This window comes from Cervus elaphus, chromosome 3 (genome assembly GCF_910594005.1).
Source record: "Cervus elaphus chromosome 3, mCerEla1.1, whole genome shotgun sequence".
Taxonomy (NCBI): Eukaryota; Metazoa; Chordata; class Mammalia; order Artiodactyla; family Cervidae; genus Cervus; species Cervus elaphus.
The window spans coordinates 29571818-29595553 of NC_057817.1; the positions used below are offsets into that span (position 1 = coordinate 29571818).

At 49.8% G+C, this 23736-nt stretch overlaps 3 protein-coding genes across 4 annotated transcripts in view; 1 reads left to right on the forward strand and 2 right to left on the reverse strand.

Annotated features, from left to right (window-relative positions):
- Positions 1-23736, reverse strand: part of LOC122682197 (tubulin alpha-1C chain-like) — a 1110822-nt gene that overhangs the window by 403724 nt on the left and 683362 nt on the right. The gene's annotated exons all lie outside the window — the stretch shown is intronic.
- LOC122682336 (DDB1- and CUL4-associated factor 10-like) lies at positions 16585-19852 on the reverse strand. Of its 2 annotated transcripts, none has more exons than XR_006337362.1 (2): positions 18866-19174; positions 16585-16776 (listed from the first exon to the last, which is right to left on the reverse strand). XR_006337362.1 is itself a non-coding variant. In XM_043885166.1 (2 exons), the coding sequence occupies exons 1-2, from the start codon at positions 19789-19791 to the stop codon at positions 16752-16754; spliced, it is 639 nt and encodes a 212-aa protein (XP_043741101.1). In that variant the 5' UTR covers positions 19792-19852; the 3' UTR covers positions 16585-16751. The 2 variants fall into 2 exon arrangements, 1 of the variants encoding a protein (XP_043741101.1); XM_043885166.1 differs by lacking the exon at positions 18866-19174 and adding an exon at positions 19178-19852.
- RACGAP1 (Rac GTPase activating protein 1) overlaps positions 19247-23736 on the forward strand; it is a 30542-nt gene continuing 26052 nt past the window's right edge. The window contains exon 1 of the mRNA XM_043884899.1: positions 19247-19265. The gene's annotated coding sequence lies outside the window, so the exon portion shown is untranslated. The remainder of the gene's footprint in view (positions 19266-23736) is intronic.

Here is a 23736-nt window from a genome sequence, read left to right on the forward strand (position 1 = left end):
AAGCTTACAAGTATTCACCTGCTCGTATCCTGGCTCCCCACCTACAGGTGACACGTACACACATGTACACATGTAAACAAACGCAGAGCCTTGGCCACGGAAACCCCATCCTGGAAACACTGGCCTTGCCTTGGGGGTGTGGGGCAGCGGCAGGTTCGCAGCGTCTCCTTGCCAAACCTCTAAAGAAGGAGCAGAGAAGGAAGGAGAAATAGCCAGAGGTCAAGGGAATTTGGACAGAAGTCAAGAAACAGGGAAAGAGAAGAGAATGGGGAGAGGTGGGAAGTTGTGGGGTTGGGAGGAGGTGGACAGGAGAGGAAGGGATGGAAGGGAAGCTGTACTCAGGTTTGGAGCTAAATTCTGAGCCACAGAGACCAGGTCTGGTGGGGGGGGGGGGGGTCTTCTCCTGTAGCTCTCATCTCTCTCCTTCTCTTCCTCCCTTCTCCTCTCTAAGAGGCCTTGGGGGGCCCTCCCTATCCAATTAACAGAGTAGGAGCAATCAAAGGGAAGTTGTTAATTTGCTGATTCTCATTAGGGGCTCTTAGCACGAAGGCCGTTGAGGTCTGATGGTGTCAGATGATGAGGAGGGGGGTGTGGGGGACAAGAATTCTATCTCTAGCCCCTCCTTCATTCCACTTGTGGGCTGGTGCAGCTCTGGGAGAGGGAGGTGAGAGGTGTGTTCCCAGGGCTTTAAGTCAGAATGAGAACCTATAATGATAAGGGGCTGGCACGGAGAAAAGAAGTTGGATGAGACGTTGTGAGGGGTTGGGGGCCGGGGGCACATGGAAAGACAGGGAAGGGAGCTGGAGATCCCAAGAGGGAGTGTAGACTTAGGGCTGCGGAGGAGGGAGACTGGGATCCAATTACTAGATTCTTGGTCAAGGTGCTACCAAGAGGAACGGAGGATCTTAGATTCTCCTCTTGAATTGGGGAGCTGTCCAGCAGCACCAGGCTGTTCCAGAGAGCCGCCATGTGCCCGGGCAGCCGCTGGGTGGCAGCACCCTCCCAGATACTTAGAATCAACGAAAGGGGGCATTTGGGAGTGGGATTTCAGCCTGGGAGGGCCCCAAGCAGGGATCTGAGGAAATCTTGGGCAGAGTCTGATTCCTGAATTCCAAATGACTTCAGGAGGAGGGGTGGACCATTTTGAAGCATCTGTAATTCCCCTAACTCCCCACCCTCGCAGGCTGAGTGACACATGGAGCTTCTTCAAATGGCTGCAAATTGCTTCAGTCACCTGGGATGTTACTGAGGGAGCAGCGGGGGTGGAAGAAAGGTGATGAGGTGAGGTGGAGGCAGGCAAGGACTGATTGAGGCCAAGGAGCAGCCTCAGGAGGAGTCTGGGGGAAGGTAAGAGTGTGAATCGGGCAACCTCACACCCCAGACCTGGCTCTGCCATTCATTAGCATGAGCAGGTCGTTGACCTCTCTGAGCTCAGTTTCCTCATCTGTAAGATGGGGATAATGTTTATTTCACAGGAGGTTCTGAGAATTACATGAACTAATGCATAGAAACAGCTCAGCACATTAGCTTGTACTCAGTAAATCCTCATTAGCATTATTATTTGAATCCAGTAATAAAACCACCAGTGCAGCCACATCAGGGCAGAATCTGACAGTGGTTCTCAGCCCAGGCTATGCATTTGAGTCTCCTGGGTAGCTTTTTCAAATTCTGCTGCCGTGGCCCCGCTTTAGACCTATTAAATCAGAATCTGTGGAGGTGGGGTCCAGATTTCCCAACTTCTCAAGACCTGTGATATATAGCAGTCAGTCTTGAGAAATCTAGATCTTCAGAATCCACAGGTCTGGATCAAAGCTTCAGTTATTTATTCCTGTATATGAGACCCCAGCTTTAGAAGTTCTTTCTTATGTACAGCCTGAGTCCCTTATGCTATTGTTTCCTCTTCATCTGAGTTGAGATGGATCCTTGTACATTTTGCCAAACTTCCACTGTGGCTTTTCTTGTGTCCAGCCCCAGGAGTGGCCCTGGAGTTATGGGCCAAATTTTCTCAGTGTCAAAGGAGAGATGAACAGGCTGACAACTGACTCCAGTCTAGCAAAAACCAAGAGTGAAATTGAAGGATGGACCAGCATCAAGAGGCAGAAGGGTAAGTCCTACTGACAAGGGCTTGTGGTGCAGGAATGAGAGAAAAGGGAAGCTGGCTTTGGTAAGATGACATTTGAGGGCTCTGAGGACTGTGATTAGTGTCACATTTCTTCTTTCTGTTTCTCTGGGCCCACCTACCTCTTATTCAGACCTTGACAGATCCTAGCTCCTTTAGCTTCCTCCTGGTTTCTTGTCCACATTTTCCTCCTGGTGCCTGCAGTCCCTTGACCTCGATACCCTTTCTCTCCTGGGGCTGAGAGAAATAGGCCTGTAGGTATCCCTCTCTCCCCTGCACAAGGCATCTGGCTAGGACCCACCCAGGGCTTTGGCATCATACTGACCTGAATTCAAATCCCACCTCTGTCACACCAGTGCTGTGTGATCCTGGACAAGTTCCTTAACTCATCTGAGCCTCCTTTTCTCCACAAACCATAAAATCTGGCTAATGCCCACAGGGATGAAAAAAATGTCTGCCTGGTAAACAGTAGGTGTTCCATCAACAGCGGCAAGTATTATTTTCATCCCTAAGAGGTTGATGGGGCAAATTCCCCACGGACACTTCCCTTGCAGATGGCCCCATCTGCTCTAGGTGCAGAAGCACCCTCCAGCTCTCGGAGACAGAGGGGAGAAGGGGGAGACATGGGGGAGAAGGGGGAGGGCAAGGCCTCCTGGGACTCCCGACAGCTCTTCTCCGCTCCCCAGTGCGTGAAATCACACGCGCCCCAATCTGTCTGCAACCACTTCATCTGCCAGCTCAGCAAATGTGGAGACAATTAAGGAGTTAATTAGCAGACAGTGGGAAGGGGCTGTGGACCTGAGGCAGACAAGCCCCATCAACACACCTCTCCTCCACCCCTCCAGACTCCACTTTGTCCCTTGACCTTCATCTTCTCCCACTTCATTCTCTTTTCTGGTCCAAATACTCCTCTTACCTCCTCCCTCATTTCTCTGCTACCCTTGCCCTTCACTCCTCCCCGCTTACCACCCCCCCACCCCAATCCTGTCCTGTCTTTTCTCCTTCTTCATTTCTCTCTCTAATCTCTCCCCTGCCCCACTTAGCTTTTCCTCTGTTTCCCACCCAAATCACTGCTTTCTCCATCTTTGCAGGGCTCACCCTTTTCTCCTTTCCATGGTCACCTCTCATTCTGGTCCCTTTTCACTCCCTGCTCCTCCCCTTCTCCACACATCACCCCTCCGCCTCCAACATGAATGTGGGTCTCAGAACACACAGCCTTGTTCACTGGGCACCGTATCTGCTACAGGAATCATTGGGTTCAAGGTTGCCTCCTGGGTGGGGTCCCCAGCACTGCAGCCTGGAAGGAGTCTCCTCTGATTCTCACCTGCTCCCAGCTCCTCTCTCTCCTGGCACTCTAGGTAACTCAGTCTCTTTCCTGCACCAGAATACCTTTGGGAGGCTCCCCATACTGCCCCTTCTGCCTCCCCTGGGGTCTTGGCAGTTCATCTGCACTTCCAGGATCACATTGGACCCCTCTTTCCCCTCTTTTCCTCCCTGGGGGCCTGGCAGATGGCCACCTTTCTCCCATCACAAGTCCCAGATTGTGTGTCATCCTGTCATTTGGCAGGGCGGGTCACAGCTTCAGAAGGAAGGGATGATTAAAGAGAAAACATAAATTGGGAGACAGAGAAAGACAGAGAGCAAGAGAGAGGAGGAGAAACTGGGGCCAAGGCAGATTGAAAGGGCAGATGTGGGGAGGGAGGTAGAGGAGAGAGACAGAGAGAGAGGATAACTAGAGATGGAGCAACGGAGACTTGGAAATAGGGAAGAGACCACTAAGGTCCCTCACTGCTTTAAAATTCTGGGTCTTTGAGAGGAGTGAATAAAGGAGAAACAAAAGAGCCGTAGAGGACCTGGAGCTTTTGTTTTTCCAAAAAACTTCCCTGGCTAATCCCTTACCCAACCCTGGCCTCCTTGGCTTCGCAGGTGGTGTTAGTGGTAAAGAATCGGACTGCCAGTGCAGGAGACATAAGAAATGCAGGTTCAATCTGGCATCAGTCCAGCAGGAAAGATCCCCTGGAGGAGGAAATGGCCTGGAGAATCCTGTGGACAGAGGATCCTGACGGGCTACAGTCCACAGGGTTGCTAAGAATCAGACACGACTGAGCAACTTAGCATGCTGGCAGCCTGACTTCCGGTTTCCTCCTGCTCCAGCTGCCCTAGTCTCTGTTTTGTGAGCTCTGTCCGATTGCTCTGTAGGTCTGTCCTCTGTCCTCCCCTGACAACCCCTTCCCAAGGCAGGGTGCTCCCCCAGAGTGGGCAGTGGCTATTTTGACCTCCGGAGGAGGGGAGGGTGGCCTGTGCTCCGCCCACATCAGTAGGTGTATGGGATCCTGGGCACCTTGGGGGTGGGGTGGTCTGCATCTCCAGCTCTAGAATACCAGCACCTGGGCCAAGCCTGGCCCTTGCAGCTGCTCAACAGTGCAGCCTGGGGGTCATGGCTGGATCTGGGGTCCCCTAGGCTGGGGACACTTTCCTTCCTCTGCATCAGTTGGCCCTGCAAGGAACTTGTGTCTCTGAGCTGTTCCCCAGCTGAAGACAGTCCTCCCCTCTGGCTCCCACTGGGGACCCCTCTACAGCCCACACCTTGCCAATGGACCCTCCTCCCACCTTCACCAGGCCTCTCTGGAAGGTGGAATCTCAGCGCCCCGGGCGGCCTCTGAGCCAGAGGAGGCCGTGCGGGTGAATAATTCATGGGGCTGGGAGGCCCTTATCTCCCAGGCTGGCCCCACCCGGGGCCCCAGTGCTGGGCCGCCGTCCCGCGGCTCCTCGCTTTATCTTGACGCCCAGCTTGTAATGCAGCCCGCCATATCACAGGCAGAAGGGGAGATTAATTTTCTGGTTTTGCATGGGCGGGGAGGGGAGGGGGCGTGGGGAGGTGCTGGGGAGCAGAAGCTGGGATCTTTCCGATTTCAGACTCCAGCGGCTTAATCCTCTCCCAGGCCTGCAGGAAAGGGAGGAAGAAGGTGTTGCAAGCCAAATTTCATCATCAGCGGCAGCCCCAACAGAAGGAGGAGGAGGCATGGGGCAAGCAGACGGTGGGCGCTGGTGCGGACAGGGGAGTTGTTTGGAAACTGGGGGAAAGCCGGCCCTCAGCCTGGGCTTGCTGACAACACTCGCTTTGTTGCGAGAGGGACTCAGGCCGAGTGGGGTGCACACGAGGGCATGTGTATGTGCACACACAGGAGCTGGGGGCACAAGGGCATACCTCTTCAGAAAGTGGCAGTGGTCTTGCCAGGCCCACAGGGTCTGGCACAGAGAAGTCTAAAAAGCTGTTGAGGGGCTGAACTCTGGGGAATCACTGATGAGCTAAGCAGATACAGCTCCCCGTGTGCCTGCCATCTTTCCATGTGCCCTCGTGGTCCAGGGAGGCTAGCGAGCAGAGGGACACTGGCCTGGGGAGCCTGCTGGCCCCTGCTGCTTCTGCTTAGCTGACACAAATACCCAGAGCTAGAGGAAGCCACTGCCTCTTAGTTGAGCACCTATTACATACCAGGCCGGGGGCAGGGTAGATGTGTGTTCCCTGAGATCAATTAGAAGTGAGTCTTGGCTCTGATGCAGGAGATTGAATGTGCTATTTGCCAGGAAGAGCTACTAATGAAGTGCTCCATGGAGGGAGAGAGTTGATGGTAATCAGGAAGGTATCTTGTGGGAGGTAGCATTTGAGACAGGTTTTAAAGGATGGGTAGGAGTTGGGATTGGCCCTAATGGCAGGGAGGGAGGCATGGAGTTTCAGGAAGAGGAAGAGTATAGGAGAAATGATGATACAGGGACCAGGGTGAAGCAAAGAGATAATAACTTTGGTGGGTGAGGGGGAATAGTGAGGGCCAAGGCTGGGAAGCAGAGAGAGGTAAGGACAGAGAGGGTCCTGACATCATGTGGAGGAGCTTGCATTTGTCTGGGGTGATTGGGGAGCAATCAAGCAGTTTTAAGGGCTTCCCTGTGGCTCAGTGGTAAAGAAATCGGCCTGCCAATGCAGGAGATACAGGTGTGATCCCTGATCTGGGAAGACTCCCTGTGCTGCGGAGCAACTAAGCCCACGTGCCATAGCTACTGAGTCTGTGCTCTAGAGCCTGGCTACCACAACTACTGAGCCCAAGCACTACAATTACTGAAGCCCGTGCACCTTAGAACCTTGCTCTGCAACAAGAGAAGCCGCTTCAGTGTGAAGCCTGAGCACTGCAACAAAGAGTAGCCACCGCTCACTGCAACTAGAGAAAAGCCCATGCAGCAGTGAAGACCCAGCACAGCCAAAAGTAAACAAATAAAATTACTTTTCAAAAAAGGCCTTTGAGCAGGAGGTGACATGATCAAAGTGGTACTGGGGGAAGATAAAGACAGCCAGCATTATTGAGTGTTTGTATATTGGGTGTTGTTCTAAGTGCAGTGGAAGGAATTCTCTCATTAAATCCTCACAACTATCCTTTTAGTAGGTAATGATATCATCCCATTTTATAGATGAGGAAATGGGGTCACAGAGGTGTTAGTTATAGATGGAAATTAATTGAAGACAGCAGAAATCACTGATGGAAAGTTTAGGCTGATAAGTTCTTTAATGTCTCAGGCACTTTGGGGCATGGAGAGGAATACTGATTATTTTTTCTACTTTGATGTCTGATTTATTAATCTTTATTCAATTATTAACATCCCTCTAAATATTCTCATACTACTTATACAACTACTATGTCCAAAACTTATGAATTTAGCAAATTACAGTCCCCCAAATATTTAAACTTTGATTGCAAATGAAATCAATTAAACTCTTGATAAATCAGGTTCTCCTAAAAGCTTTAAACATCTTTAAAAGCAGACAAAACAAATGGTATTACAATGATTGCCCCCCAAAAGTCCATTGCAAAAAAAAAATATCCTGCATTTAAATTTCTTTGTTTAGTATTTCTAAGATTATTTTCTTTATTCTTACTCTTTTCCCCTCTGGGGGTAGGATTTTCCTGACTTACACCACAGAGTCAAGGTTGACCTGCTTTCAGCAGGCTAAGGCTGCAGACTGGGTTGACTGGAGATGATTTGGGGCCGGCACAAAGATCCTGGTGAGGTGGGGCTTCCAGGGAGATTCTCCGAGACTTCATTATGCAGCCCTTGGCCTGTTTCATCGGGAATTCTCCTCTTGACACTTGGACCAATCATAGATTCTGAATTTTCGTGTGTGACCCTAATCTCTTCCCTAGAATGATTCTGGTTCTGACGGCCTTATCTTCACCGTACAGCCCACTGTGTTCTGAGTGGGCCCGGTCTGGTTCAGTTAAGTCTAAAGCCCCTGGTCAATTGGTTAACTGGAACTACCTTCTTTTCCTTCTCAGCAGCTGCTAAGACCCACGCTATTGTCAGCTAGGCGCTGAAGCAAGGGTCTAAGAAGAGGCATTAAGGGCTTGAATTAGGGCAGTGGCAAAGAAAATAAAAACGAAAAGACAGTTTTCAGAGACTCTATGAAGGCAGAACTGACTTCTATTAAACAGGAGAGAATGGCTTACCTCAAAGAATCAAATGAAAATACATGTGAAGGCTCTTTTGTACAGAATAAGCACCATTAAATCGTGGTTGTTTTTGCTTTTGTTATTGTGTTGTCATTTTAAGATGGCCAAGGACAAAGCCTTCGGGAATTCAGAGGTTTAAGTGGTGAACAGGAGGAGCGGGGGCAGGAAACGAGGCTGAAAGACAAAGGGAACTGAGGCTGTCAAAGAGAAGAACCAGGAGAGAGAGAGGTCACATAGACTAAGGGGGTGGGGGTAGAACAGGTAGGGGTGTTTTGGGGAAGCCCGGTGGTTCAGTGGTAAAGAATCCCCCTGTAATGCAGGAGCCACAGGAGGTGTGGGTTTGATCCCTGGGTCAGGAAGATCCCCTGGAGAAGGGAATGGCAACCCACTCCAGTATTCTTGCCTGCAGAATCCCATGGACAGAGGAGCCTGGTGGGCTACAGTCCATGGGGTGGCAAAGAGTTGGACATGACTGAAGTGACTTAGCACACTCAGAAGAGACTAGGCAAAGGTCTGGTCTGAGGAGGTGGGGACAGTATGGGGGTGTCTAAGAGGGGGAAAGGAAGGAAAAGAAGTGAGTGATGGAGACAGGGCTGGGAGATGATGACTGCCTGGATATACTGCAGAGGGTCCACAGGGGAAGCTGGTGATGCTGAGGGCATGCACCTGGGGTTGGGGGGCCTGGGAAGATGCAGAAAAGGAAGGCTGGAGTGGCCCTGGGCAACAATGCAGTGGTTGAAGGCTCCCCAGGTGACCAAGTTTGATGAGCCTTTGCAAACAGAAACTGTTCTCTTAGCCATGTGGCCCTTGGCGTTCCAGCGTAGCTGGCACCCTCCACCCACACCCTCCGCCCTCCTCATGGGACTCAGAATCAAAGTTTAGAACCAGCAAGATCTTTTTTTTTTTTTTTTTAAAATTTTACTTTTTGGCTGCACTGTGCAGTATGTGGGATCTTAAGTCCCCAACCACGGATTGAACCCACGCCCCCTGCAGTGGAAGCATGGAGTCTTAACCACTGGACCACCAGGGAAGTCCCCCAGCAAGGTCTTTATTTTATTTAAAAAAAAAGTTTTTCAAAGACAGTTTAAAAAATTATACATTTCTTTTTAAAATATTTTATTGTTTATTTGGCTGTACCAGGTCTTAGTTGTGGCATGTGGGATCTTTCAGTTGTAGCACACTGACTTTTCAGCTGTGGCATGTAGATCTAGTTCCCTGACAAGGGATCAAACCCTGAGATGTGGGATCTAGTTTCCTGACAAGAGATTAAACCCAGGCCCCCTGCCTTGGGAGTTGGAAGTCTTAGTCATCGGACCACCAGCGAAGTCCCCAGCAGGGTCTTTAGAGATCACCTAATTTACCTCCCACCTTCAACTCCCACCATTTAACAGATGAGGACACTGAAGCCAGAGAATATAAGTGGCATTATTAATGAGTGACAAAGCTGAGATTAGAGCCCTGGCCTCCTGCCTCTCAAGCTAATATATTTTATCCCTGTCATTCAACCTGGCGAATGTACTGCAAGAGAACTTGGCCCCTTGACACCCAATATCATCTGGCTGCCTAAGAAGACTTTTGCAGAGAAGTAGGCTTTATTGAGCTTGCCAGACCTGAAAACCATGGCATTGGATTAAGAGGCTTGGTGGTGGTCGTTGAAGGTATGAAGCATCAGAAAAGGTAAGCTCCTTCTGAAGCAGGAGTGGTGTTGGGGGGATTTTAAGAAATAGCAGGTAAAGGAATTCCCTGACAATCCAGTGGTTGAGACTCTGTACTTCCACTGCAGGGGGCACGGGTTTGATCCCTAGTCATGGAACTAAAATCCTGCACGCTGCACAGCATGGTTAAAAGAAAGAAAGAAAAGAAAGAAATAGGTAGTCAGAAGTAGGGAGAGAAGATTAGAGGCAAGTGATAGAGGCATGGGGCTGGGTTGCCCTGTGCTCAGTGAAGCTGCGGGCGAAAGCCTATGTGAAGGATCGCGAGAAGGGAGGTCGGTAGTAGTGGATGTGGTGGGCTGTGTCCTAGAGGGAAGAGGAGCTGGAGACTGAGGACATGAGGACTCTGTACAGGATGGGGTGGACGTTTTACCCAGCTTTAAAGAACCACAAACTGCCCGCAAACTGGCAGAATCTCTCTGTCTCCTTTGGACCTCTGACCACTCTCTTTTCCCTCCTCCCTTCGATTGCTGGTGGTAATTGCTCTCCATTTGGCGATTACTTAGTTCATTAATTGCCTAAAGAAGAGCATCAGCCTAGGGTGGGGAAATTGGCAAAGAAAGTAATGGGGAAGGAGGACTCTAGGGGGATGGACCTGGACTTGGACCGAGAAGGGACTGCAGTGTGGTGGAGGAGAGCAGTCTTGTATAACCGGCTCTAGTCAAGTGGCCTCCTCTGCTCAGCTCTAGTTTGCATGCGTCCTGAGTCGCTTCAGTCATGTCCAACTCTGTGCAACCCTATGGACCGTAGCCCACCAGGCCCCTCTGTCCATGGGATTCTCCAGGCAAGACTACTGGAGTGGGTTGCCATACCCTCCTCCAGGGGATCTTTCTGACCCAGGGATTGAACCTGAGTCTCTCATGTCTCCTGCATTGGCAGGCGGGTTCTAAACACTAGCACCACCTGGGAAGCCCCAGGTCTAGTTTGGAGGAACCTCTTTTCAACTCTAACATGGACTGGACATTGATTTTGCTCTCAGATACCCTACCATCCCCAATCCGTTCACATTCTCCATCATCGAAACAGCCACTCTCCGCCACTGTCATCATCCGCGCCATGGCCATCATAGCAGGCAGCCCCTAAGGTGACTCCCAGTAACCCCTCCGTCCTGGTGTTCATGCCTTTGTGTAATCCTAACCCCTCAAGTGTGGGCTGTATTTAATGACTCACTTCTAGTGGACAGGACTCAGCAGGAGTGATCGGATGTTATTTCAACATGAGGCTACAAAAAGATGTGGCTTCCTTCTTGCACTGAGGAAAGCCATCAACCCTCTGGAGCGGCCCACGTGGCAAGGGACCACTCAGACAGGCCGACACCCAGTGAGATCCAAGAGCCCAAGAGGAACTGAGTACTGCCAACTATCCTCTGAGTGAGCTTGGAAGTAGATTCTCCTCTGGTGGAGACCATAGATGAGATGGCAACCCATGCTGACACCTTGATTGTGTTCTTGTGAGAGACTTAGAGCCACAGGCACTGAGCTAAACCACGCTCAGATTCCTGACCCACAGAAACTATGAGATAATAATTGTGTGTTGTTTGAGTTGTTAAGTTTTGTGAGTAATCTATTATGCAGTAATAATTAGTACAGCCACTGTCACCATCATTAACCACCATTACTACCATCATCATTAAACTCATGTCATCAATATCACCACCCAACGCCACCATGCTCTCAAACTCACCATGATGACTGCCATCACAGTCATAACCCCCGTCACCATCATCCCCACCTCTATTTTTTTATTAATTAATTTTTAAAACTTTTGGCCACACTGCATGGCATGCAGTATCTTAAGTTCCCTGACCAGGGATCGAACCCACTCTCCCTGCAGTGGAAGCAAAGAGTCTTAACCAGTGGACTTCCAGGAAAGTTCTCTTACTTCTACTTTCAACTCAAATGTGAATTCTGTCATAAGAACTCTCACCACAATCATCACCTTCAGCTACAACAGTCTTTCTAACACCCACTATGTACCAGACTCTAGGCAAGCCCCAAGATTACAAAGAAGTAGGAGACATAGTCTGTGTCTTCGGAGAATCTGTTGGAGTCTCTCTTGGGGAATCAGGACACATTCATAAAAAGAGACTAGTAAGTCGAGGAAGTCTATGCTTATTGCCACTTTGGGTGGTAGGAAAGCCTTCATGGAGGAGGAGGCCCTTAAGTGAAGCTTCAAAGGTTGGTGAGATCTGGATAGGCAGAGGGGAAGGAGACGGGAATCAGCTTGATGTGTCAGGTGGAAAATGAAGTGAGGAGATCTGGCTAGAGGGGAAGACCATGCAGAGGAGGAAGAGTGGGGGGAATGAGGTTGCAACCAGAAAAGAAGCACATGGATTTCTAGTGCATTTGTGCAGGCCTCTATACTTTCCAAAGCATTCTCTGTGCTAAGTTGGTTTAGAAGAGCCATGCTGTTAAAAATGTGCCCTGTTTCCAGGCTTCCAAGGTGGTGCAGTGGTAAAGAATCTGCCTGTCAGTGAAGGAGACGTAAGAGATGCAGGTTTGATCCCTGGGTAGGAAAGATCCTCTGGAAGAGGAAATGACAACCTGCTCCAGTATACTTGTCTGGAGAATTCCATGGACAGAGTAGCCTGATTAGTAACCTAATTAGGGTTAGGGTTAGGGTTAGGGTTAGTCCACGGGCTTGCGACTGAGCACAACACAACCAACAACCTTCAGCCAGGGGGAGGCAGGCCTGAGGCTGAAGCCTCCAGCCTTCTTTTCCAGCAGGAGGCAGTGTGGAGTGATGGGACGCAGTCAACCTGAGTCACAGTTCCTTCCAGTGGATAACAATAGGCAAGTTATTCTCTGCAATTATGCCTGCCTCTCAGGCTGTTGTGTAGACCAGACGTCATACGAAAAACACTGCATGTGATTCCAGGCAGCCTAAAAATAAAATGTTAAGTCCATCCCCTAGTCTCCCTGCCTCGCACCACGTCCATCACCTGGAGATTGGACAGCAGCTGTGTCAGTCCCGTCCAGGCAGACCTGCCACACTGCACAACTTCAGGGGGCACTGTTCGCATGTGGACTCAAGGATAGGGGGATTTAGGGAGTAGATACAATTGACCAACTGCTCCTAAAATCTCTCCCTCCTGGGACTTCCCTGGTAGTCCAGTGGTTAAGACTCTGAGCCTCCATTGCAGGGGCACAGGTTTGATCCCTAGCTGGAAAACTAAGATCCAGCATACTGCACGGCACAGCCAAAAAATTAAAATAAAATAAAATCTTCCCCCTCCTGAGTGTCTTTCAGGACTGGTCCAGGACAGTCAACTCCTCAGCTCAGGCCTGTCTGACCAGGAAATCCCCTGATCCACCTTGCCAGAGGGCTTCCCTGGGGGCTCAGACAATAAAGAATCCGCCTGCAGTGAGGGAGACCTGGATTCGATCCCTGGGTTGGGAAGATCCCCTGGAGAAGGGAACAGCCACCCACTCCAGTATTCTGGCCTGGAAAATTCCATGGACAGAGGAGCCTGGTAGGCTACAGACCGTGGGGTCGAAAAGAGTGGGACATGAGTGAGCGACTTTCACTCTCACTGTCACTTTGCCAGAGAGACTACACGCTCTACCCACTGGGGAGGGCAGGGTCCAGAGCTAGGATTCTAGGGCAGGAAAGAAACATCTAGAGCTTCTGGATGAAGCTCAGGTCCATCCTTCAGCCACGAAACATACCCCGAATTCCATGTAAACAAAATTATGCAACCATCACAACTGTTTACAGATTTCATATCACCAATGCCCTGGGACATAGCTGTGCTGTGCTTATTCGCTCAGTCATGTCCAGCTCTTTGTGACCCGATGGACCGTAGCTCACCAGGCTCCTCTGTCCATGGGATTCTCCAGGCAAGAATACTGGAGTGGGTTGCCATGCCCTCCTCCAGGGGATCTTCCCAACCCAGGGACTGAACCTAGGTCTCCTGCATTATAGATGGATTCTTTACCATCTGAGCCACCAGGCAAGCCCAGGACATAGCTGCTGGTAAGTCACTTCAGTCGTGTCTGACTCTATGTGACCCCATAGACAGCAGCCCACCAGGCTCCCCTGTCCCTGGGATTCTCCAGGCAAGAACACTGGGGTGGGTTGCCATTTCCTTCTCCAATGCATGAAAGTGAAAAGTGAAAGTGAAGTCGCTCAGTCATGTCTGACTCTTCGAGACCCCATGGACTGCAGCCCACCAGGCTCCTCCGTCCATGGGATTTTCCAGGCAAGAGTACTGGAGTGGGGTGCCATTGCCTTCTCCGAGGACATAGCTAGGTTTTGTTATTTGCTTCACTTTCACTTTATAGATGAATAAATGGGAGCTCATAGAGGTGAGGGGCTTCCTAGGTGGCGCTAGTGGTAAAGAACCCACTTGCCAATGCAAGAGACATAAGAGATGCAGGTCAGTCCCTGGGTTGGGAAGATGCTCTGGAGGAGGACATGGCAAGCCACTCCAATATTCTTGCCTGGAAAATCCCCATGGACAGAGGAGCCTGGTGGGCTACAACCACGGGATCATAAAGAGTCAGACTGAAGTGACTTAGCACACATGCACAAAGAGGTTAAGTGATGTTGCCCAACACCACTGAAGCAGTGAATGGCTGAGTGACCTCAGGATGTCAAAGGTCATGTTGTCCTCCAGCCCCACCCTGCTCCCAGGCTCAGGGATGCTTAGCAACTCGCAGGAAGTCTTTCGGTTTGGAGGGACGCAGTAGGGGGGTTAGAACCCAGGCCTCCTCTCCAGCCCCCAGAGCAGTGTTCTTTCTGCTCCACCACCCTGCACCAGTAGAAAAACTGCTGTGGAGAAGCAAGTTTGGCAGTGGAAAAGGAGAAATAATGGTTGGGGAGAGAGGAGGGAGCTGGAACTCAGCAGGTGACTGTGGAGGATGGGGTCAATACTGAGATGGGAGGGCTGGGGCACCCGGGCCCCTCGTTGGCTGGGGCTGGGACCAGCCTTCCCCACTCCATCAGGCCTGGGGCTGCAGGCTGCCAGTGTTCCTCCATCAAGACCCCTGGAGAGCCTGAAATCAAATATTCCTCCTCCCCTGTTCAGGCAGCCTTATTGCCACTGACAGCAAATGTATTGCTCTAATCTTTTCTCATTTCACCAGGATGGGCTCCATTCTGACCTCCCTCCCAGCCTTGAAGCCTTCATGAGGCAGAAGGGAGGCACTGAGATGGGAGGCGCTGAGGCTGGACTGTAAGGGAACAGTTGCAGTGATCGCAGATTTGATATGCCTTGTCTCTGGAAGGCCGAAAAAGGCTAGAAAATTTGGAGATCTCTGTGGGGGACCCATGATGGAGGGTCCCCTGTGAAAGCAGATGGGAAAGGCTTGGTGGGCAATGAAGAACCTGGGCCTGGAGCCCCAGGGAAACAGACTTCTGCAGAGCAGACAAGCCTGGGCGTGTGTGTTTGTGTGTGTGTGTTGGAGCCAAAATTGTAAGCTTGGGAAATGGTCCTGACGAGATGGGGCAAGGCAGGGTTTGCCCACGCCCTCCAGAGTGACTGGCCCACCCTGTCTATCCTCTGTCCACTCCGCTGCCCAAGAAGCCTCGCCAGTGTGAAGCCCCCCTGCTCGCCTGGCTGCCTCTCTTTCTGGTCTTCCCTGCTTAGATGAGCACTCAGGTTCTCTTGTTGTTGTTCAGTTGCCAAGTCGTGTCCGTCACTTTGCAACCCCAAGGACTGCAGCACGCCTCCCTGTCCTTCATAATCTCCTGGGGTTTGCCCAAGTTCATGTCCATTGAATCGGTGATGCCCTCCAACCGTGCTTGGCAACCTCAAAAAGGCTTTGTGGGAGGCCTGGGGGTGTGGGAGGGCAGGAGGAGTGGCTCTTGAGAGACACTCAGCCTGGGGGTCAGGGCTGGTGTCTGGAGCCCAGGCAGAGGGGGAGGGGTAGGGTAGGGCAGAGGGACTATGGGAAGGAATCTGCTGCTCTGAGCCTTTGGGGGCCGTGAGAAGGGAACAGCTGGTGAGTGGAGTTTGGCAGGGAGGAGAAGTTGGGGGAGTGAGGCAATGCTCTGGCCCCGGGTCTTTCATTTGCTCGGCTTAAATCAAGCCTGAGCTTGTGTGTCTGTGTGTGTCTGTCTGTCTGTCCCAGGGCAGGGCAGAGCTCCTCTGTCACGTCATGGTACGGACCTGTCTGTCTGAGTGCACCTTCAGGTTAAGCTGGAAAGTTTTCTGGATCCTGACAGTCTATGAGTGTGACAGGGCCTCAGCCTTGGGGCTATATTGTGTGGAAATCCACTTCTCTCTTCAAAGTTCTCTGGCCCTTGCCAGGGAGAAACTTCTGATTGGAGAGCCTGAGCTGGGTCAGAGCTCTGCCTGGGGATCAGCAGGGTTGGGGTGGGGCGGGTGAGGGGCTGAAAGTAGAGGACGGTGCCGGCCTCTGCTGTCCTCCCCTCTGGCAGTGAGCTGCTGCTGCTTACCACCGGGTGAGGCAGCCCAGATCTTAGCAAAGGTCTTCTCATAATTACTCCTTTTTCAGACAGAATCTCTGCCTGAACTGACCTTCTGCTCCTCTCTGATTGCCCCCCAACTCCTTCAGAAAGGATTCCCTGCCTCCCCAGATCTCCTTCTGTTCCCCACACTCCGGAGGTTCATGCCAAGACCACTCCCTCGGGACGGCCATCTGTGCCTTGCTGGTACCTTTTCTTTCCTCCTCCCTTCCTTGTCTGAAGATAGCTGAAGTGGAATGTGAGAACTTTCCTATGAGCCAGGCCAGGAACTGGAACTCCAGGTCTAACCAGAAGGGACTGACTCAGGTGTATGCACTATGCTGGGTCCCCTCTGGGTCTCTTACCTCCCTCAGATCTGGAGATACATCTCCCTTACAGAGCCTTATGTGTGTGTAACATGTCTTCGTTATTGCTTCTAGACCCAGGACTGGAACCTGGATGGTATCCTCTCTCAGTTTGGAACAGCTCTCTCACGCCGTTTCCACATCGCACCAGGCTGCAGCGCCCCCTAGTGGCCTAAAATCCCTTCCCTCTTGTAGCTTTGCAGGATGGCCCTTCAAAGGGCCTCCAAAGGATTTCCAAACTTTTTCATTCCAAAAAACTTCCAAGACCCTGACATGTTATTAGTGTTGTTTTGTTTTGTTTTTGGGAGGGGTCACGCTGCACGGCTTGCGAGATTTTAATTTCCAACGGGGGCTGAACCCAGTTTCTTGGCAGTGAAAGTGCTGAGTCCTAAACATTGGACTGACAGGGAATTCCAGCAGTTGTATTTTTGATATCCGTTGATTGAGAAAGCACCATAATGACTGAGTTCTGGATCTCATCATTAAAACTCATTTGCATTTTATTCATCCCCCAGCAATCATACAGTTACACATAGTCAATCAGTTACACACAGATGGGTTACTCATAGTCTTTATGGCGCCAGGGGCTAAATCTCCTGTGATTACTCCGAGGCCTCTAAATTTGGGAACGATGGACTCAAACCACTCCTTATGTCACTGATGCAGAGACAAGCCTGGAGAGCAGAAGAGATCTGTTTAAATTCACACAGCTCGCGAGGCAGTTGCACCAGAATTTGAATTCAGGGTAGATATTTGCCCCAGGGACTGCCAGTTTCAGCCCTATAGGGGCCTAACTAGGCAGGAAGCTGCAGGCAGAGGGTTGGGTGATGGGCAGGAGAGCAAGACCATCCCCAAGAAGTGCGGAGAGCGCATCCCATCTTCCTTGAATTCAGAGCAGGTAAAACAAGCCTAGAGGGGTTGCAAAAGGGACCCAGGGGAAGGCGAGGCAGAGGAACAGACAGAGAATAAGTAGAGACGACAGTCTGCTCTGCTTCCAGCACTTGCCCTATTTACCCAAACTGCGCAGACTTCAGACAAGTCATTTAACTTCTCTGAGACTCACCTTTGTCGTCTGTAAAATGGGAGGGAACTAGCAGTTGAACCTTCCCCTCCCTGTGGGAATAATACTTAGCTTGTCCCATATGACTGTTGAGAGAATCTAATGAAATGTGGGTGAAAGTTCTGGATACATAGCAACAGCTGGGGAAGAGAACTTTGAATCCATGATCTCCTTTTTAAACCTCATATCAACAGATAGCAGAAGTTGAACAGAGACAGAGAGAGCCCAGATCTGATTCCAGGCCTGACTCCAAGAACTGGCTCTTGACTTAACTTCCAGGGTTAAGAATTAGTAGTGGTGCTACCTGTTACAATTTACATAAATCTCTGGTCATGTTTCAGAACCAGCTACTTTCCTCTTCCTTTTCTCAGCCTGTCTCCCTACAATTCCAGCCACCTTGAACTCAGAGTAGCTGAGCATCCTCTGAGTGAAGCATGGGCAGGCGGTAGTGCTTGATGGGTCAGCTGAGGTGGGCACAGTGAGAAGGAGAGTACACTAGTGTTGGTGGGAGGGGGGATGGAGGGGCAGTACAAGGTAAAAGTGAAAAGTGAAAGTGAAGTCGCTCAGTCCTATTTGACTCTTTGTGACCCTATGGACTGTAGCCTACCATGCTCCTCCTTCCATGGGATTTTCCAGTGAGTCTCAAACTTGTTTGCACATCAGAATCACTTGGGAAGTTTTTAGAAAATTCCCTAGTCTCACTCTTCATGATTCTAGGTCTTGGACACATATTTTGCATTCTCATGACCAGCTGGGCAGGAAAGGGGTGGTGAGGCTACTTTACTTTCTTGGGGGTAGCCATTCAACAGCAATTCTAGAGCACTGGGTTCTCAGTGTAGTCACCCCATCAGTAGCATCAGCATCACTTGGAAATGCATTAGAAATGCAAGTCCTCAGGCCCTACCAAAGACTTAATGACCAGAAACTCTAACCATGGGCCCAGCAACCTGTTTCAACAAGAACCCTTGAGGGGATTCTGATGCATACTTGAGAACCCCTAGGTCTAGAGAAGGAACCTACTGCAGGTCAGGCACATGGAAGCACTGTGGTCTTGGCTTTTAAGGAGGCTGGAATTTAGCAGAAAGAAGTTCAGGACCTCAATAACTGCATCTCTTCCCCTAGGCAATGGTCTAAGGAACCTGGACACCTGGGAGAGGCACAGATGTGTCTAAAAGGGGACTTGGTTGTATTAGAGCCTGATTTAATTCAACACATTATTCCTTGTGAGAGGGTGATTCCTAGGCATGGGGAAGGAAAAACATGGGTTTGGGAAGATTTGTTTTGTTTTCAGTGAGAGGGAGGTCATCAGAAGAAAGTAAAAACAAAAGAAGACAGGGAGACACAAAGAAATAAGAACTAATACTTAAATGGAGCCCTTACTATATGCCAGGCACTGTGCTAAGAGTTTTGCACACACTCTCTCATTTAATCCTCCCAACAGCCCTTTAGACTATAATTATCACCCCCATTTAATACATATGGAAATGGAGGCACAGACAAGTCAAGCTGCCCATCACACAACACATAAGTGACAGAAGTAGACCTTAAACCAGGGCCAGTATAACTCCTGAGCCCATGCATTTTACCAATAAGCTTTGGTGCTTCTCTTAAGAGAACAGGAAGTTCTCGCCTGCTATTTGCTAAAAAAAAAAAAAAAAAAAAAACCTTCAATGGCTCACTAGTGCCTGGAGAATTAAACTTACCTTATACGGCTTCGTATTCAAGGTCTCTTATTCTGTGATACCAAAATTCCCTCCAGCCTTTACCACCCCCTATCAAGATTCTTGCACTTCCGCCACGCTGGATTAATTTCTCCATCTTCTCTGAACACTTCTGACTACTTCACTTCCCATTCCCCTCCCCGTTGGGATCCTATCCATTCCTCCAGCTCAATTCAAATGCCTCTTCCTCCCTGATTCCCAGCCAGAAGAGGGCTTGCTCCCCCCGCCCCGAACCCCTGGGGACACACTCCGCATCTCCGTACTCTGCGCGGCGTGTACCCCACCCCACCTCACCCGCGCGCCCAGCGCACTGCCTGGAACGCAGAAGTGCTCCACACGTGCTGGTGCAATTGACAAAGGGAACAGGAATTCTCGAATGGAGGTAGGGAGTAAGACCCGTAGAGATGGAGAGCAAATGAGAAGGAACTGGGAGATAAAAGCCGAAATGGGGAGAGAGGATGAAGACAAACACTGGGCGGCAACCAGACGGCCCGCCGCTGGGGCCGCGTCTTCTTCAGCCCAGCCAGGCCTTCCCATCCCCCCGCCCCCCTACTGCCCAGCGACCGACGGCGCCGGTTCCCCGGTCGCGACTTCTGGGCAGGCGGCCCGCCTGACGCGAGGTGGGGCGCGGGGGCGCCGGGGCAGCGCGCTCGACCGGCCATCCGCGTCCTGCCATTAGCATAAATCCCATTAGCGGCTCCGGCGCGCCGCGGCGGCCGCGGGAGCGGGTAAGACGAGGGCTCTGCCTCGCGCAGCGGCGAGGGCGGGCGTAACGGAGCTAATGCACCCTTAGACGGCGCGGTCCAGCAGGCAGAGGCCCTCTTACAACCATTACCTCGCTGGTTCCTCCGAACCACCCGGTGCTTGGGGCTCTCCCAATGCGAGAGATTAAATAACCAGGCCAACATCTTGCCTCTAATAGGTGGCAGGGCCGGGAATCGAATCCGTGCTTTCTGGCATCAGTTCTCACGCTTTTCCCATCACAGCTCCAGGATGCCTCCCTACCCAGAGAACTACAGTTTGATAAGAAAGGGGTTTAAAAATCCCCCCTACCCCCCACACACATTCTCAAGGGCTGGTGTAGCAGGGAAGGGGGTTGAGTGGAATGGGAAGGGTGTGGTGGTGCTTTGGGTGAAGGGAGGAATGGCGGAGAGGTCAGTATCACCAACCCTCATCCATCATTTGGGACACAGAGTTTGGGTGATGGGGTGGAATGCTTCCACTGTCCTATTGAATGCACCTCAGCTCCCTCACATGACTATTTATTGGAGCTGCAAAAGCAAGAGATTATAGCAGTAAATGAGAGGAGTACCATCTCTGTTCTCTGGAAGTTTATGGTCTTGTAGGTAAAGTCAGGAATATTTGGTGGGCACTCACTGTGTGCCAGGAACTGTGCGAAGTGTTTTACATGGACGGCTCACTTATCTATGAAATAGGTATTATTATGATTTCCATTCCTAGACAAGTGAGCAAAGGCACAGATGACTTCAAGTCCATATAGCTGGTGACTAGAAGAACCAGGAAGATGAAAAAGATGAGCTGACCTGTGGGAGGAAGTCGCGCTAGGGAAGCTTATAGGGAAAGGCATGGCTTTAGGCCTCGGAGACCTTGAGCAAGGCAGAAAACATCTCAGCTGCTGCAAAGGATTAGGAAAATTTAGCCAGGGGAAGAGGCTGTGAGGGTGGGAAAGAGGAGCTGGAAATACCAGAGGGTCATGAAGTGCAGCTCTAAGGGCAAGCCAGGGCCAGGTTAGGAGAGCCTTGTTAAGGATTTTGGTCTTTATTGAGGAGGAAGTTGAAGTCATTAATGGTTTTAAACAAGAGAGAGGCATGATTAGAATTACATTCTTAAAAAATCATTCAGGGTGTAAAAAATGCAAGTGAAGAGTAACCAGATTCACTGATGGCTTGGACAACTGAGTTGGGATTAAGGTGGAGAAGATAGGAAGAAGTGGATACATACAAAGAGATACTTAAGAACAGTGCTGAAGTAGGACTTCTCTGGTAGTCCAGTGGTTAAGAATCTACCTGCTAATGCAGGGGACACAGGTTTGATCCCTGGCCTGAGAAGATTCCACATGCCATGGGGTGACGAATCTCACAGGCCACAGCTACTGAAGTCCTTGTGCTCTAGAAAACCCGCGAGCAGCAACTACTGAGCCTGCCTGCCCTGGAGCCTGCTGTCTGCCACCACAATGAGAAGCCTGCGCACCAGCGACTAAGACCCAGTGCAGCCAAATGATAAAAGAAAAAAACAAAAGAATATTAAAAAAAAAAAGACTTGTTCTAAGTATTGGATAAGGGTTGAAGGGGAGAGGGTGAGAACTCAGTCATTTTACACCCCCTTCTCTCCCTCAGCCCCTAATCATTTAATAAATCCATTTCATTTCATGAATATCTTTGCCACCTGTCCCCTCCTTTCCATTCCCACTGCCACTTGTCTTGGGTCCTCTCCCTAACAATGAAGCAAGAGTCTTTCTACCTTCAGATTTTCCTCTCTCTAACAATCCTCCATGCCATTTGAGCATGGTGGTCGTGGTTTAGTTACTAAGTCATGTCCAACGCTTGCGACCCTATGAACTGTAGCCTACAAGGTTCCTCTGTCCATGAAATTTTCTGGGCAAGAATACTGGAGTGGGTTTCCATTTCCTTCTCCAGGGGATCTTCCCAACCCAGGTTTCCTGCAATGCAGGCAGTCTCCTGCATTGCAGGTGGATTCCTTATTACTGAGCCATCAGGGAAGCCCCCATTTGAGCATACAACCCATGTAAAATGCAAGCATAATCAGAGTCAACCCAGGCTCTATTATCTTCTCATTGTGTCAATTATAGGATAAAGTCCCATCCCTTCCTAGTCTGGTCATTCTTTGCTAACGTCTTCTTCCCCTCGTTCGGCTGAAGCTGCAAGAGGCATCATACCCACTGAACACCCAAAATTACCTGCATGGTGAGGTAAATATTCCTTCACAGCACTAAACCTTCATAAATCCTTTGCTTGTGTATTTATAATATATACACATGTGGCTCATTTCTGAGATGTCACATGATCCTCCCATTGCCAGGAATTTGCCACCCCTTTCTATTGGGTAAATTCCTATTCACACTTTATGTCCCAGCTCAGGTATCAACTCTCCGTAGACTTTTCTAACACTCCCACTCGGATTAATTGATTCCTCATCTGTGCTTTAAAGCACTTTACACAAATTCTGTCTTTGTATGTGTTGTGTTATAGGTGTAAGGAGGCACAGGCTAATGCAGGGGTGGTGGTAAAAGAACAGGAAAAAAATAGTTCAGAGTACATCACATGTGTCAAAGCTATGGTTTTTCTAGTAGTCCTGTATGGATGTGAGAGTTGGACTATAAAGAAAGCTGATTGCCGAAGAAATGATGCTTTTGAACTGTGGTGTTGGATAAGACTCTTGAGAGTCCCTTAGACTGCAAGGAGATCAAACTAGTCGATCCTAAAGGAAATCAACCCTGAATATTCATTGGGAGGACTGATGCTGAAGCTGAAGCTCCAATACTTTGGTCACCTGATGTGAAGAGCTGACACAGGAAAAAAACTCTGATGCTGGGAAAAGTTGAGGGCAAGAGGAGAAGGGGATGACAGAGGATGAGATGGTTGGATGGCATCACTCACTCAATGGACACGAGTTTGAGCAATCTCAAGGAGATAGTGATGGACAGAGAAGCCTGGCATGCTGCAATTCATGAGGTCTCAAAGAGTTGGACAGGATTTAGCGACTGAACAAAAACAACAATATTATGTGTAGTAAGAATCAGTAGAGCTCTGTGCTATGTGGTTGTAATGTAAACTCTCTTGTCTCAGGAGGCCTTACAAATAGCTGTGAAAAGAAGAGAAGCAAAAGGCAAAAGAAGAAAAGGAAAGATATACCCATTTGAATGCAGAGTTCCAAAGAATAGCAAGGAGAGATAAGAAAGCCTTCCTCAGTGCAAAGCAATAGAGGAAAACAATAGAATGGGAAAGACTAGAGATCTCTTCAAGAGAATTAGAGAGATCAAGGGAACATTTAATGCAAAGATGGGCACAATAAAGGATGGGAATGGTATGGACCTAACAGAAGCTGAAGATATTAAGAAGAGGTGGCAACAATACACAGAAGAACTATACAAAAAATATCTTCATGACCCCAATAATCACGATGGTGTGATTACTCACCTAGAGCCAGACATCCTGGAATGTGAAGTCAAGTGGGCCTTAGGAGGCATCACTACAAACAAAGCTAGTGGAGGTGATGGGATTCCAGTTGAGCTATTTCAAATCCTAAAAGATGATGCTGTGAAAGTACTGCACTCAATATGCCAGCAAATCTGGAAAACAGCTGTGGCCACAGGACTGGAAAAGGTCAGTTTCATTCCAATCCCAAAGGAAGGCAATGCCAAAGAATGCTCAAACTACCACACAATTGCACTCATCTCATATGCTAGCAAATTAATGCTCAAAATTCTCCAAGCCAGGCTTCAACAGCATGTGAACTGTGAACTTCCAGATGTTCAAGCTGGATTTAGAAAAGGCAGAGGAACCAGAGATCAAATTGCCAACATCTGCTGGATCATCGAAAAAGCAAGAGAGTTCCGGAAAAACATCAACTTCTGCTTTATTGACTATGACAAAGCCTTTGACTGTGTGGATCACAATAAACTGTGGAAAATTCTGGAAGAGATGGGAATACCACACCACCTGACCTGCCTCTTGAGAAACCTGTATGCGGGTCAGGAAGTGACAGTTAAAACTGGACATGGAACAACAGACTGGTTCCAAACCAGGAAAGGAGTACATCAAGGCTGTATATTGTTACCCTGCTTATCTAACTTATATGCAGAGTACATCATG